This window comes from Phalangium opilio, unplaced genomic scaffold, assembly GCF_054372755.1.
Source record: "Phalangium opilio isolate 3A_F unplaced genomic scaffold, DU_Popi_V2 ptg000082l_1, whole genome shotgun sequence".
NCBI classification, from domain to species: domain Eukaryota; kingdom Metazoa; phylum Arthropoda; class Arachnida; order Opiliones; family Phalangiidae; genus Phalangium; species Phalangium opilio.
In genome coordinates this window covers 5,178,370-5,191,673 of record NW_028324189.1, presented here as the reverse complement: position 1 = coordinate 5,191,673, position 13,304 = coordinate 5,178,370, and the positions used below count along the sequence as shown (strand labels likewise).

General features: G+C 38.3%; 4 protein-coding genes across 6 annotated transcripts; 2 read left to right on the top strand and 2 right to left on the bottom strand.

Moving 5' to 3' along the window:
- The first annotated feature begins 745 nt into the window (after positions 1-745).
- Positions 746-3,843, top strand: LOC149651129 (protein O-glucosyltransferase 2-like). Its single transcript, XM_089847921.1, has 8 exons — positions 746-1,381; positions 1,944-2,143; positions 2,204-2,415; positions 2,482-2,559; positions 2,624-3,034; positions 3,093-3,392; positions 3,457-3,555; positions 3,614-3,843. The coding sequence occupies exons 1-8, from the start codon at positions 1,116-1,118 to the stop codon at positions 3,644-3,646; spliced, it is 1,599 nt and encodes a 532-aa protein (XP_089704047.1). The 5' UTR covers positions 746-1,115; the 3' UTR covers positions 3,647-3,843.
- A 163-nt stretch (positions 3,844-4,006) lies between these two features.
- On the bottom strand, positions 4,007-5,880 carry LOC149651128 (opsin Rh3-like). Of its 2 annotated transcripts, XM_089847925.1 has the most exons (4): positions 5,833-5,880; positions 5,139-5,322; positions 4,948-5,078; positions 4,007-4,859 (listed from the first exon to the last, which is right to left on the bottom strand). In XM_089847925.1, exons 2-4 carry the CDS (start codon positions 5,186-5,188, stop codon positions 4,081-4,083), a joined length of 960 nt encoding a protein of 319 aa, XP_089704051.1. In that variant the 5' UTR covers positions 5,189-5,322; positions 5,833-5,880; the 3' UTR covers positions 4,007-4,080. The 2 variants fall into 2 exon arrangements, with proteins under 2 accessions (XP_089704051.1, XP_089704050.1); XM_089847924.1 differs by lacking the exon at positions 5,833-5,880 and having other exon boundaries at positions 5,139-5,661.
- Positions 5,881-6,456: 576 nt separating this feature from the next.
- LOC149651127 (uncharacterized) lies at positions 6,457-8,614 on the top strand. Its single transcript, XM_089847940.1, has 4 exons — positions 6,457-6,989; positions 7,051-7,245; positions 7,310-7,513; positions 7,780-8,614. The coding sequence occupies exons 1-4, from the start codon at positions 6,675-6,677 to the stop codon at positions 7,906-7,908; spliced, it is 843 nt and encodes a 280-aa protein (XP_089704066.1). The 5' UTR covers positions 6,457-6,674; the 3' UTR covers positions 7,909-8,614.
- A 798-nt stretch (positions 8,615-9,412) lies between these two features.
- Positions 9,413-13,192, bottom strand: LOC149651126 (zinc transporter ZIP10-like). 2 transcript variants are annotated; one of them, XM_089847918.1, is made up of 11 exons: positions 13,052-13,192; positions 12,854-12,994; positions 12,376-12,782; positions 12,021-12,302; positions 11,632-11,801; positions 11,376-11,558; positions 11,119-11,302; positions 10,466-10,873; positions 10,322-10,402; positions 9,860-10,047; positions 9,413-9,802 (listed from the first exon to the last, which is right to left on the bottom strand). In XM_089847918.1, exons 3-11 carry the CDS (start codon positions 12,728-12,730, stop codon positions 9,665-9,667), a joined length of 1,989 nt encoding a protein of 662 aa, XP_089704044.1. In that variant the 5' UTR covers positions 12,731-12,782; positions 12,854-12,994; positions 13,052-13,192; the 3' UTR covers positions 9,413-9,664. The 2 variants fall into 2 exon arrangements, with proteins under 2 accessions (XP_089704044.1, XP_089704046.1); XM_089847920.1 differs by having other exon boundaries at positions 11,167-11,302.
- Between the last annotated feature and the right edge of the window lie 112 nt (positions 13,193-13,304).

Genomic DNA, 13,304 nt, shown 5'->3' with positions numbered 1-13,304 from the left:
AAATTAGCGTGTAATCTTGTTTAAAAACTTAAATTTTTAACAATTATTAATTAGAGTTTGTTCGTCTGGAATGTTACCCTGTACAGAGTGGTTTGGATAAAAAAGCGCAATAGGTTTATAGTGTTGAGAAGAATGGTTTGAAGTGGCGCAATATTATTTTGCATAAACACGTACGCTTTTTTCCGTTAACCCTTTTGGGTTTTTGGATCTGAACCACGCTCTAGACAAGACGCGTATTTAATTTAACCGTCTAGTAACGTAGGCAAAGTTATGAAGGACCTAAATTAAGCAAGTCAATGGAACACAGTCGAGAATTAATCTGGTTGTTTAGTTATACTAACATGACGAACCATTTTAGTCTAATTTGTTCAAAACAAAAACTTTCAGACGAGGGGCTAATCACTGTCGTTTCCCCTACACCCACTACCCAGTCATTTTAGCACTGTCAAGGGCAGCGCTTTTAAAGATTCCGCGTAATCGCTTTAGTACAATCAAAGTGTACACCGATTACACAGAGTGACCGGCCCCTCGCTTTCAGTACAGGAAGTATATTTGCAACTAAAAATACAAACAAAATCCTAGCTCACAATCATCTCAACAAGATGCCTAAAAAGTGTTTTAAGCGCTAGTAAACTTCTATTAAATTTTCTGTACTATACACTATCAGCATCTATCGGAGGTTTTAATTTATTCAACATTTCAATAAAAAGGGTTGACTAAACCCACGAGTTAATTGAAAAGAAATTATATTAAAATTTATTCCTCAAAACAGCAACGTATAGATTAATTGGTATCAGATTTTTATGGCTAGCGTGATGGCTGCTAAATTAGAAGATGACCCTGGCGTTGCGTCAGCATCTTAAGATTCCAACGCCGAGCATCTTAATGGTTGAATGCGTTTTAGAGAGAGAGGGAAAGTAAATGTGAGACTAAGAAAGAGTAGGGCATGGAGTAGCGATAAGTTTTTTTGGTGAAGTTGTTTGCGTTTGGAGATGCTGGTTTTTCGTAGATAAGAACGCGTTGGCCCCATTATATTCTATGTAGTACTAGAGATGAACCAGAATGGGTACCGCGCAACCAATATAGATCCCCAATAAATAAAAATCCATATTAAAATGGCTTCAAGTTTCTATAAATTCGGTATTATAAGCCTCGGTCTTGTCATCCTCGCCGGAGGAATCGAAAATGATTCGACGGCAAGTGGTGGAAAATGCGAATCTGACTGTGGTGGTGGTTCCTTGGCTTCCCACGTTAAGACATCAGGGTCCGTAGCGTCAATTTCTCCTGAGAAAAGTCTCGTATATGGCCCAGGGCTTTATACAGGGTTTACAGTACCAGCGCGATATTTTTTTGTTCAATTGGTAGACCAAGAGGGAAATAAGTATGTAGCGTACTCTGGAATTAAATTTGGTTTGCGTATTATTATAATAGCAATGTGTAAAAAAAAAGGATTGACCGCAACCAATTCAAAGTAGATTTATCTAAAGATAAATGATGTTTTAACAAGATTTTAATGGTATATCAAATGGCCATAAATATATATATATATTGATTTTATATAATTATTTATAATTTAACTCGTTGCTTTATAACAAGGTGCATTTGTAATGATAGTAATTCTATGTATAGACTGTTTCATAAATTACATACAGAGAAATCAACACACTGGGCCGCTATTGGTTTTAATACTATTCTCTCTCGCGCCAAGAAGCAACACCAAACAGAGCCGAGTTCAATTAAAGCCAGATCGCACTGCCTCTGGCAGTCCTTCTTAGCGTGAATCAGAATACCCCAATGTATGTTAGTTTCTCTGTGTGTAATTTCCGAAATGGTCTATTGAGTCCAGAATTACGTGTGTCACTAACTGCTATAGTACATAAACCAAATTTATTTACAAAATTTACCAAAAATATTTTAATTTTCTTTTATAATACGTTTTATAGCATTACAGAAACACCGAGTGGTGAATTGAAAGTGAAAGTTTCTCAACTTAGTAAATCAACACATATATGGAACCAAATACTTAATCGAAAAGATGGAACTTACATTGTTAGATTTAAATTGTTTCAACCTATGGAAGGTTTTGTTATTAATATTACTTATAACGATGTACCTGTTGCAAAATCACCTTACAAAATTAATGGTATTTATAATAGGTTTTAACGCGTTTAATGAGTTTTAATTGCGCATTTATTTATTGCAGGCATTCAAAACCATGAACTGTGTTATTGCCCAAAACCATATGAAGATTGGTTTCAGCAAATGGGCTGTTATGAATCAAATTACAGCCAAATTGATTCAGATTTGAAACCGTTTCAAAATGTCGATATGGAGGAAGTATTAGCTGAAGCTAAGAATAGGTTTAATATACCGGGAGCGTACAGTTTCTGCCATTATAGTGTTATGAACAATCGCGTATGTTTGTTATTGATGGTTGGCTTCGTATGGTTGTACTTGACGTATCACTTTACCACTTTACAGATTTTTAAAAAATGTTATGGACAATATGTTGGCTTTAGTATGTTTATGGAAGAAACCTTGTTATCCTTAACTAGGAAGGCTAGTTTAATTAAATTAAATTTAATTTAACAATTTTAACAAATGTAGCTTTGATTATTTTTAGGCTCAGATACCGGATGTTGAATTTATATCAAATTTAGGCGATTGGCCATTAGAGAATAAAGCCGATCACGAAAATCCATTACCAATTTTTAGTTGGTGTGGCTCAAAAACAACCAAAGACATTGTGATGCCAACGTACGATTTGACTGAATCTTCATTAGAGATGATGGGAAGGGTGATGTTGGATGTGTTATCGGTGCAAGGAAATTCTCCCTTGCCGTGGAATAATAAAATAGATCAAGGGTTTTGGCGAGGGCGAGACAGTCGCATGGAGAGACTTGACTTAATAGCCTTGGGAAGAAAAAATCCTGATCTTATCAATGCTTCATTAACTAATTTCTTCTTCTTTCAAGACAAAGTGAAAGAATACGGTCCCAAGGCGACGCACGTGTCGTTTTTTGACTTCTTCCGGGTAATTAAGATCTGATACCATCATCGCACTTAGATCCTCATTTGATCTTTGTTTTCAGTACAAATATCAAATCAACATTGATGGCACAGTAGCTGCTTATAGATTTCCATATTTATTAGCTGGTGATAGTTTAGTACTTAAACAAGATTCGGATTATTACGAGCATTTTTATCATCAGTTGCAACCCATGGTTCATTATGTGCCTTTTAAACGAGATCTATCGGATTTAGTAGATAAATTAAAATGGGCCCGTCAACATGATGAAAAGGCGAAACAAATTGCTCAAAATGCAAGAGACTTTGTCAATGAAAACTTATTACCTCCGAATATATTTTGTTACTACGCGCATTTACTTAAAGTATGTCTATAGTTCGTCAACTCGACTGTGTTCAGATCAATATAAAGTATTTCTAAAAATTTAGGAGTTTTCTCAACGACTGGTTAGACCCGTAATGAAATTAGATGACATGGAAGAAGTTCCTCAACCAGTTGGGAAAACTGATTGTCTTTGTGATGAAATTGTAAGTCAACTTGTGTAAGACAAAACTAATGTTATTCAAATACGTTTTTTTATTTCAGCCCACCAAAAATCGACAAAGCGATGAATTATAACTTGCAAAGCTTTTCTTATTTTTTAATTTTTTACCGAAAAATGGTTCCTTTTATACACACAAGCGACGTTGTACTTAAAAAAAATCTGTAACTTTCATTGTGTTAAAGATATATTTATGATACAAATTTTGTATGCAGTATTATACTCTGAATGCTTTAATGTTAAAACAATTGCAATAAAACTTTTTATAAAAGTACATGGTCTGAGCGCTTAATAATTCCTTTAGAGACTTCAACATCGAGTATTGAAATGAATTTTGTTGGCTTCCCTGTATAGGAAACACTATGAAGTTAGTAACGATGTGTGTGAATTAATAATGCACACGACAAAAATATATGAACTCTGGTTATTTTATTTAATATTCAACAGAATGGAGCGGGGTTTTACAAGGAAATTAGAATTTTAATTACACTAAATATTACACCCCGTTTTTTTATTCCTTAGACGCCTCTTTGGACATTGTGACTTGGGTCTTAGTGTCACCCATAGAGATGTTGTCATGAATGGGTTCGTGTATACACAGCCATGGTAACTTTCTCTGCAATTCCAATCGGTATTTCGGATGACTGATAGCGTAGACAAATGGATCGAAACAAGCCGATGCCTTGATGGTCATGGCCGGAATCATGGAAAGAAGTGGAGTAATCAGTTTGGAATCTTTCGACGCGAAGGCTCCGATGAAGTTGACCAAGATATACGGAACCCAAGAGAACAGAAACAGTACGATGATCCCAAAAGCAACTTTAGCGACTTTGATTTCGGCCTTGCTGTCCGCCTGAGCTTGGTTACCCCTTAAACTCTCAACATTCATTTTTTTAGCTTGTTCCTTCAGCTGTTTTTCGTTGTTTTGAACAGTCTGGAAGATTTTGTAATAACAGTAACAAGTGGCGCAAATTGGGATGAACCAGCAAAAAAACCAGATGCATAGGATGTAAGATCGTCCATTTATGTCATGCTGAAAGTAGTCCGTGGCGCAACTTGTCAGGTAACCTTCGGGAACAAAGCGATTCCATAAACCGAAGGCGGGGAGAACAGCGAATGGCGTGATGTAAAGCAGGGCGAACATGATCATCAGGAAAGCCTTTTTATGCGTCATTTTACTGGACGCGAAGGATCCGGAGATAACTTTGTACCGATCATACGCAATCATGGCGTTGCAGAAGGCAGACCCCAAACCGGAATATACTCCGATTGCGCCGTAAATGTCGCAACCTTTGAAGAACGTCAAAATACAATAAACATAATAGTTTTGTTATGTTTGCAATTGATGTTCTTCGCATTGGATGTTTTGAATCCTTACCTAGCTGCCCAAAAACCGGCCCGAGATGGAAGGAGTTGTATATAAAAATTGGTGTTTTGGCCATCATAAGGAAATCCGTCAACGCTAGAGCGACGACGAACATATTAGCTGGAGTTCGCAAGGTTTTGCACCTGCCAGATGAAATATTGATTTTTAACTATAATACTTGAAAGTTTAAAATCTTCACTTACGTGCTGAAAACGTATATGACGATACCGTTTCCAACGACGGCGATGGACATGAGTCCGATGTATATCGTCCCCAAGAGGTATTGGATGTAAGGATTGGGTGGTTCGAACTGTTTCCAATATGGGTTGATGAAGACGTCCGTCTCCACTTCCCATCCTTGAACGAGATCTTGCGATCCACGAAGAGCTTCGGCGTGGAAAGTTCCGAAAGGAATTGAGAAATTATTTTGTAGTTCCATTACGTCCTTAACTTCGATATCCTCAACCGAAAGAGGTAATTGCGAAAAAGCTACGACTGTCGCCCGACTGTTCGCTTTCGTCCGAGGTCTGCAACTTTCGTACCTTCCACGAAGGGACGGTACTACTCGATTTCAGATCTGTACGACCCACAAGTAAAGTGATTAAGCCATCGAGATAAAACCGCTTTTATATGGTATGCGAGGAAACTTTTTATTGCGGACGCTCGGCTAATACGCGCTATTCCATAAGAGAGGTCAAATCGAAGTTGACCAGCAAACAAGATTATAGAAGTAGGGTTCGACAAAACGGGTATTAATCGGGGCTTCGGATGCTAATAAAATTAAACTGATAAGGGTACTTTCTCCCTCGTATTGTCTGGGTCAAATGTCGAGATGAAACATCAGAAATGAATATAGGCCTAGTTTGTTGTGTACTTGGCAGAAACACCAGTACTTACTAAGTCACGCTTTTGGCTTCTGAATGACAAAAAGTAGGGCGTCTTAAGTTCCAACGTCTTTAATTCTATAGCCTTGATTTATAATACTTTGGAACTATTATTAGCAAAGGTCAGATACTTTATGTTAAATATAATTAATAACTTTAAATTTTAAATTGTCGATGCCGCATATCGTCAGCCTACTCGATAGTTTTATCATGTAATGTTTAAGAAATAGGTAGCCTGTAGATGAATATCCTACAAGCATAAATATAGGGAAGTTTTATTCATGAATAGTGCAAGGTGGTTCCCACAACAATTTTAACTTTATTAAAAATTAGCTGGGCCTTCGAACATATATAGTGTGCGATACAAGTTTTGTAAAACATAATTTTAATCTAATTCCATATTTTTAGCAAAGGAATAAATTCCATCAGTTGCAATTCTGCAATAAGTATATCTCGCCGCTCTCGCGTATCTTGTATCTACAAGTCAGCATTAGCCGGTAGCGCGGCGCATCCTCCAGTGCCACTAGCTCGGATGATCCTCATCCAAAGTACCAGACAACCAGTTTATTTTTAGATATAGATGGACGTTGCTGGAATGGATGAGATGAGAGAAACCACGGAGACTCGGAGACTTTTCTCAGACGGTAGTAGAGAGTAGGAGAAGATTTTCTAGCCAATTGGAAGCGACGAATTCCATTTAAAGCCCAAGATGGAATTTGATACGATGCCTCAACGTGCTCTTCTTTTCGACACACCTTCTTCGCAACCGTAGGACCCTAGCTTCCTGGATATTATCGACCACGCTTCGCATTCTTTTACTTTTTACATCATATTTGGAATCTCTTAATATCCTAAATGAGTAATGCGGGCAACGAAAGCGCCAAGGTTACGACGGCCAGCGGCCAGGCCGAGGTAAAAGACGCCGCGGATACGGGTAGCGGCCCCACCGAACAATCGAATGCCCCCACCATCACGATACAGCAAGCGGAAGTTGACCCCGATCTACCCTTGGACATCACCAATAGCCCGACAACTAATACCGAAACGAAAACGAACGCCGTGGAGGACAACCAAGCGAGCCCATCACGAAAGCCAAAATTTGCCATTCTTTTAAGTTGGAATTTGGGATATTTCAAGACATCCGTTGGTTTGCTCAGATTGGTTTTTATGGTAAGATGACCCAACCGCTTTACTTAAGTTTCCATATTGTAATTCATTTGTATCAATATAGTTATGCTGCATTCTGAGCTTAGTATGCCTGGCCAATGCCGGTACGGATGACATTGATGTATTGGATTTGCCTGCCTTTAGCAGAATTCGCTTTCATATATTCACTTGCATATTCGTCATTTTGGTTAGCACATTAATCTACATCTTAGAAATCTCTTCATTGACAAAATCTATGCCCATCAACTGGTATCTCGCGGTAAGTACAATAGGTGAGCTATATGCGTCAAAAGTGATTTATGATTTTCGTTTTTTCTTCAAAGGACATATTTTCAAGCTTTATCTTGGGAACACTATGCATTGTATCTTCCACTTTGCTGCTACACGCTGGTAGAGTAGTTTTTGATGACGACGATGATAACGGGGACAGTGATGACGACGACGATGATGATGGTATCAAAAAGATAATCAGAAATGTTGATGAATTGATGCCCGCGTGGTCAAAGGCTCTTCTGGCACTGGCAGCTGTAAGTACCCTCCATCCCTGCCCTATACGTTCACCATAAGTTAATAAGATATGTTCCATAAGTTTGTCACTGGTTACTGAGAGCTTGTCATGAAGTGATGTAGGTCATAGATTCTACTAAAGCGACGCCTGGTGAGGCAGCAAAAACCGCGTGTAGTCAATTCTCGCGTCATTCTCGAACTAGCTCTCGAAGTGTAGGAAGCGTCATACTTATGGAACATATCTCATAAACTTATGATTCGAGTATATCATTGCACGTTTTTTCAGGTTTTTGGATACTTTGCGACTTTGGTATCAGTGTTTCTCATAGTTTTTAAATGTTTCAACCGAAACGGAACATCTTCCAAACGTCCAATTCAAGTACAGGAAGAAATCATGTTATCAGGAACAAGTTAGCTTGTCAGTCGTCAGTTAAAGGCTCGGGCAGAACGAACAAGAAAAAACAACACTCCTTGGAAGTTTTCTTTCATTTCGTTTCGTTAGTGTTTATGAATCGCAATTAAAATAATTAGACGACATTGACCAACTGTCGTTAACAAGGAAAGAAAACTTTCAAGGAGCTCGTATTTTTTTAAAAAGCAGGATTACCTTTTAATCAATGGTATAAATGCGAGCAATATTTTAAAATTTCTAAGGTAAGAATGAGTGAAACAAGCCCCTATTAGATAACAACACGCGGTAATCGAAATTTTTTAAAAAATTGAACCGCAATAACAGAGATAAAAAACCTATGTCAATTGCATTATATTTTATATGCAAAAAACTAAAAAGAACTTGCCAAGTTTTTATACTCTTGCACAAATAATCATAATCATTCTTGACATACTTTTAGTGAATTTTATGGGTGTTTTTTAATCCCCCTCCTTTGAAGAAAACCAAACTAAAGTGAAAATATTGATTGATCTCGCGGATATTTAAAAAAAAAAAACCCCACACGTTTAAGGATTGTTATATTGGAAGTATTATTTGGCTCAAATTTTTAACCAAAAAATATCTAATTATATAAAATAATTATAATATATTAGCTATATGTTATCGAAGTTTTAGGTTGTTACTATTAACCCATTTATTTATTTTGCAAAATAAACCTGTACAAAATTTACTGGACTATGTTATGACAGTGGTTATGTCATTCGCAAAAATTGGACACACGTGCGGAAAATGGAACTTGTCGGATACTCTTTGTCTTGCAGTAAGTATAATTTTTGAAATTAATCTATAATCAATTTAGGGGTGTGCGAGTACCCGAATATTACCCTTTCGAGTACCCGCCCCGATACCTGAATATTACCCGTTCGGGTACCCGCCAAGATACCCGAATATTACCCGTTCGGGTACCCGCCAAGATACGCGAATATTATCCGTTCGGGTACCCGCCAAGATACCCGAATATTATCCGTTCGAGTACCCGCCCCGATACCCGAATATTATCCGTTCGGGTACCCGCCAAGATACCGGATTATTACCCGTTCGAGTACCCGCCCCGATACCGGAATATTACCCGTTCGAGTACCCGCCCCGATACCGGAATATTACCCGTTCGGGTACCCGCCAAGATACCGGAATATTACCCGTTCGGGTACCCGCCAAGATACCGGAATATTACCCGTTCGGGTACCCGCCAAGATACCGGAATATTACCCGTTCGGGTACCCGCCAAGATACCGGAATATTACCCGTTCGAGTACCCGCCCCGATACCCGAATATTACCCATTCGGGTACCCGCCCCGATACCCGAATATTATCCGTTAGGGTACCCGCCCCGATACCCGAATATTACCCGTTCAGGTACCCGCCCAGATACAAGAAAACCATATTTTTTATTACCCAAACCCGATTCGAAATTGAAAAATTGACTACCCGCACTCTTCTACTTAAAATAAGTAAACAACAACAATGTATCCAGATTTATTTTTATTCCAAATGACACATAAAATTGGTATGGACTTTTTACCAATAAATAACTCAAAAATAATGACTTGATTGGCAGGAAAAATAAATTCAAATAAAAATAGTTAATAAAGCTAGTTTAGAATTTTTCAGAAAAACCACGGCAACTCAAGTTAGTAGTGTTTGTTAGAGCGTCTAATATACTGTTGCGTCAAAAATCAAAAAGACACTTCTTTCTTTCAATTGTTGCATAATCGTGATTTAACTTAGTAAGTGCCTCAGATCGTGTTCGTAAATGGCTATAACCAACATAATACTAATTCCTGAAATAATTCCTAAAGCTTGCAATAAAAGGTGCGAGATTCCATTTTCACTATCTTGCGTGTTCAGCTCGGGAAGCTGCGAATTGAACTTTTAATTAATTTTTAAATTCGGGCAAATGGTTACGAAACTTACCATATCCACCAAGGCTATGTATAGAAACATCCCAGCAGCGCCGGCAAAAACCCAAAGGGTCGCGCTGCCAACATTTCCTAATAGGACACCAACCATCATTCCAACAAAACAAAGGATCGAAGACAAGCCATTATAAATCAAGGCTTGCTTGACTGACATCCCGGCTTTGATCAGCATCGCAAAGTCACCTATTAAAAATCGTTAATCGCGTACTCTTAAAGGGCTCCTTCGGACCCTTAGACACATGGCCCCGCGGATTTCCGAGCCCCCCTACCTAACCAGAGGGATTCAAAGTGTTGAGGAAGATCGTCTATGAAGAGGGGATGGAAATCCGCGGGGCCATGTGTCTAAGGGTCCGAAGGAGCCCTTTAATTTGCAAGACGGTTCGTAGAAGATCTGAAAACGCGAACGAACGAAGACATTCCCATTTTCAGATCCCTACAAGCTGTCACTCAATCCAACCTAATTCGTGAGGGAGTTCGTGACAGAAAACCGCGATAGTTGTACTTATTCCGCTCGAGATGCCAGCTGCAAATGCGGCTCCTATAAGGTGCGTATTTAAATTAAGTTAACGCGATTATTCGCAGCTCGTTCCAGGATACTAACCAATGGCTAATCCATCGCAAAAATTGTGTAAACCGTCTCCCATGATAACCATCCAAGCCACGGAGGAGATGGTTCCGTTTCCAGGTGGAGCCAAGTGACTATGATGATGATGGTGGTGGTGATGGTGGCTATGATGAAAGTGCAAGCTACTCGCGCTACCTCCAGCCACGTTACCGTGAACCGCTATCATCATAGGACTATGGTCTTTCCCATTGCGTTTCATCACCAAAGTTTCATTGGCGTCACTGTCGTCTAATTTTCCCGATTTCCCAATCAGGCTGGTTGAGAATGCCTTAGTCGGCATTTCATCATTGGCTTCAGCGTCTTTATCAGCCAGAACTTCGGAATCACTAGCCGAGCGATATTCGGATTTGATGTTTTCGGAATCTTTACCCGATTCGTTAAGTTCTTAAAAGAAAAAGGTATCACGCTATATTTATTTCCATCGCGTAATAGATTAACGTTTTCTTAGAGATGGGTCTGACATTGGCGAAATTTCCGCTTACGTCAGACCCATCAAACTTATTAGCAACGTTAAGGCAAGTGATGAAGTTTAATATTTGCGAATTATTATTTTTTGATTTCGTACTAAATGCGGCGTTTTCAAAACAATTAGATGTTAGTACGAAATTTTTCATTTTTAAACTTTGTACTTTGCATATCTTCCATTTCTAATTGGTCGAAATTAAATCCATATGAACCCTGTTTGTGATGGGATAGTTTTTCTCCAACTGTACGGCTCTGTTCCGGATCCAACTTATGCGTAACTGGAGACTTCCTTGGCACTTTTTCCAGTTTCCTAACTGATCCTCGAGGAATCGAGTCTTTTCTTTCATTCTAAGTGCGTGGTGAAAGATTTTAAAACGCGCTATAATTTCTGGTTAATTTAATTAACGTTAGTTAAAGTTACGGGAGCTTTGCGGTAGCAATTGCTGAATCTCGTTAGCAACCTCTCGGCTAAGTAAAAAGTGTAGATTCCAGTTAAAGCTACGAGACCCCGCCACATGTGAGATTCCGTTTCAGAATGATCCCCGTGACCATCTCCATGACTAGAGGCTCCTTGGTGATCGTGGTGATTTAATCCCGCCATTGCCTGATAGTCATGATGGAAATGATTAACGCGGGTGGTTTTTTTACTGGCTTTTGGGGCAGTCGGCGGTACATACATGGGGTAAAAGGTGGAGTAAGGAATCCCCGGACAAACTGCCAATGGCTAAGCCAACCAGAAACTGAAGGACCGATTGGTAAAATACCCTCTGTATCAGAGGTACCATTGCCACGCTACATAAACCACATAAGCTGATGATAACAACGGCCCCAATAGCGAAGAGCCAGACTTAAAAAACAAGGTGTACAATTCACATTAGGGAAAATTGGAAAATAAAGGAATTTCATTCGTTGTTCAACAGAAAACCTGGAAAATTACACTTTCTTTGAATCTTTTCCCCCAAAAGCATAAATTTTTATTTTTTTTTTCAATCTTTTCGAAAAGTTTGTTCGATCAAATTACAAATTCCAGGTTTTCGCAAACGATGGTAACCTAATGAAAGGATACCTTCAGCTCCAGCTTGTTCATATTCTATAGGATGAAGGTGAGATTCATCATCTTTTTGCGAAACACAATTTCTACGGTCCAAATCAAAAATGATCGCTGGACAAATTTGTAAGAAATCATCCGAAGTTAAAGGCAATTTATGTTCCAATAATTTTTGGTTGTAAATGGCTTCAGTTGCTGAAAGACACTTATTTTTGGAATTAAGTTTTGACAAAGTAGTATCGTTGAATTCTTCCATCGCTAAATTGTTTAGGAAATTGACCAATTCTTTGTGGTGGGTATCTATAAGAAAATATATTAGAGTACTTCTTACTCTTACAGTAATTACTGTTAACTACGTTTTAATTTAATTTACCATGATCAGAATCATGATCGTGACTTTCATGCGGTAAAGGTTTCGATAAATTTTCATCATGATCAACTTTTTCATTATCACGATGATGATCGTGTGGGTGATTTAATTTTTCCAAAGAGAATGGGTAGACCAAACCGATATTGCTAAGAAGCTCTTGAAAACCGTCAAAGTTCATAGATCCATTATTACCGTATTTTAAAAATATACGTTTCAAAAATATCAATTCGTCCGTAACATTAACAGAATTAAATTTTTCAGCTTCGTGATTGTGTTTATAAGCTGAGCTGCAACATCCGCATTCTAATAATCCAACTAATATGCAAACGCAAAATATTCTAGTAATGCAGAAACACATTTTATAAGGTTCCTTTTTTCTCAAGTCTCAACTAGAAATGTTTGCCGAGCTCCTAAGGTATAATTGTATTCGTTTTAATTAATATGAAGTTACCGTTACCATAAACAAACAAACATTAGTTACCCCACACGCTCCTACACAAACATCGTATCACCAACTCAATGTATGGGTAATCATATATGCTTTAAATGTAAGACTGAGTGTTTTTTGTGAAAACATTTTATTTTATTCCATTATTCTAAGTCTTTGGTAGACTGCGTGTAACTAATTAAATTTAAACATCATTAAATTGTGAAAAACAAAAATGGTGACTGAACTCACATTGTCCAATCTCGGCTTCTCCCTACCGTTTCTTCCCCGACCCCAGTACCTCCTTCACGACTTATAGAGTTGCCTTCCTTCGATTTGTCATTCGCGCATATTTCTCGCCGCTATACGTGTTCTATTTAATACACGACGGGTATTAGAATAAAACCAAGAATTTCATACACCCATCATAGAGGATAGTATAACTCGGTTCTGTTAAAAGACCTTAGGAGGTTAAGACTAATTTACAGAAAAAGCAAATGTGCCT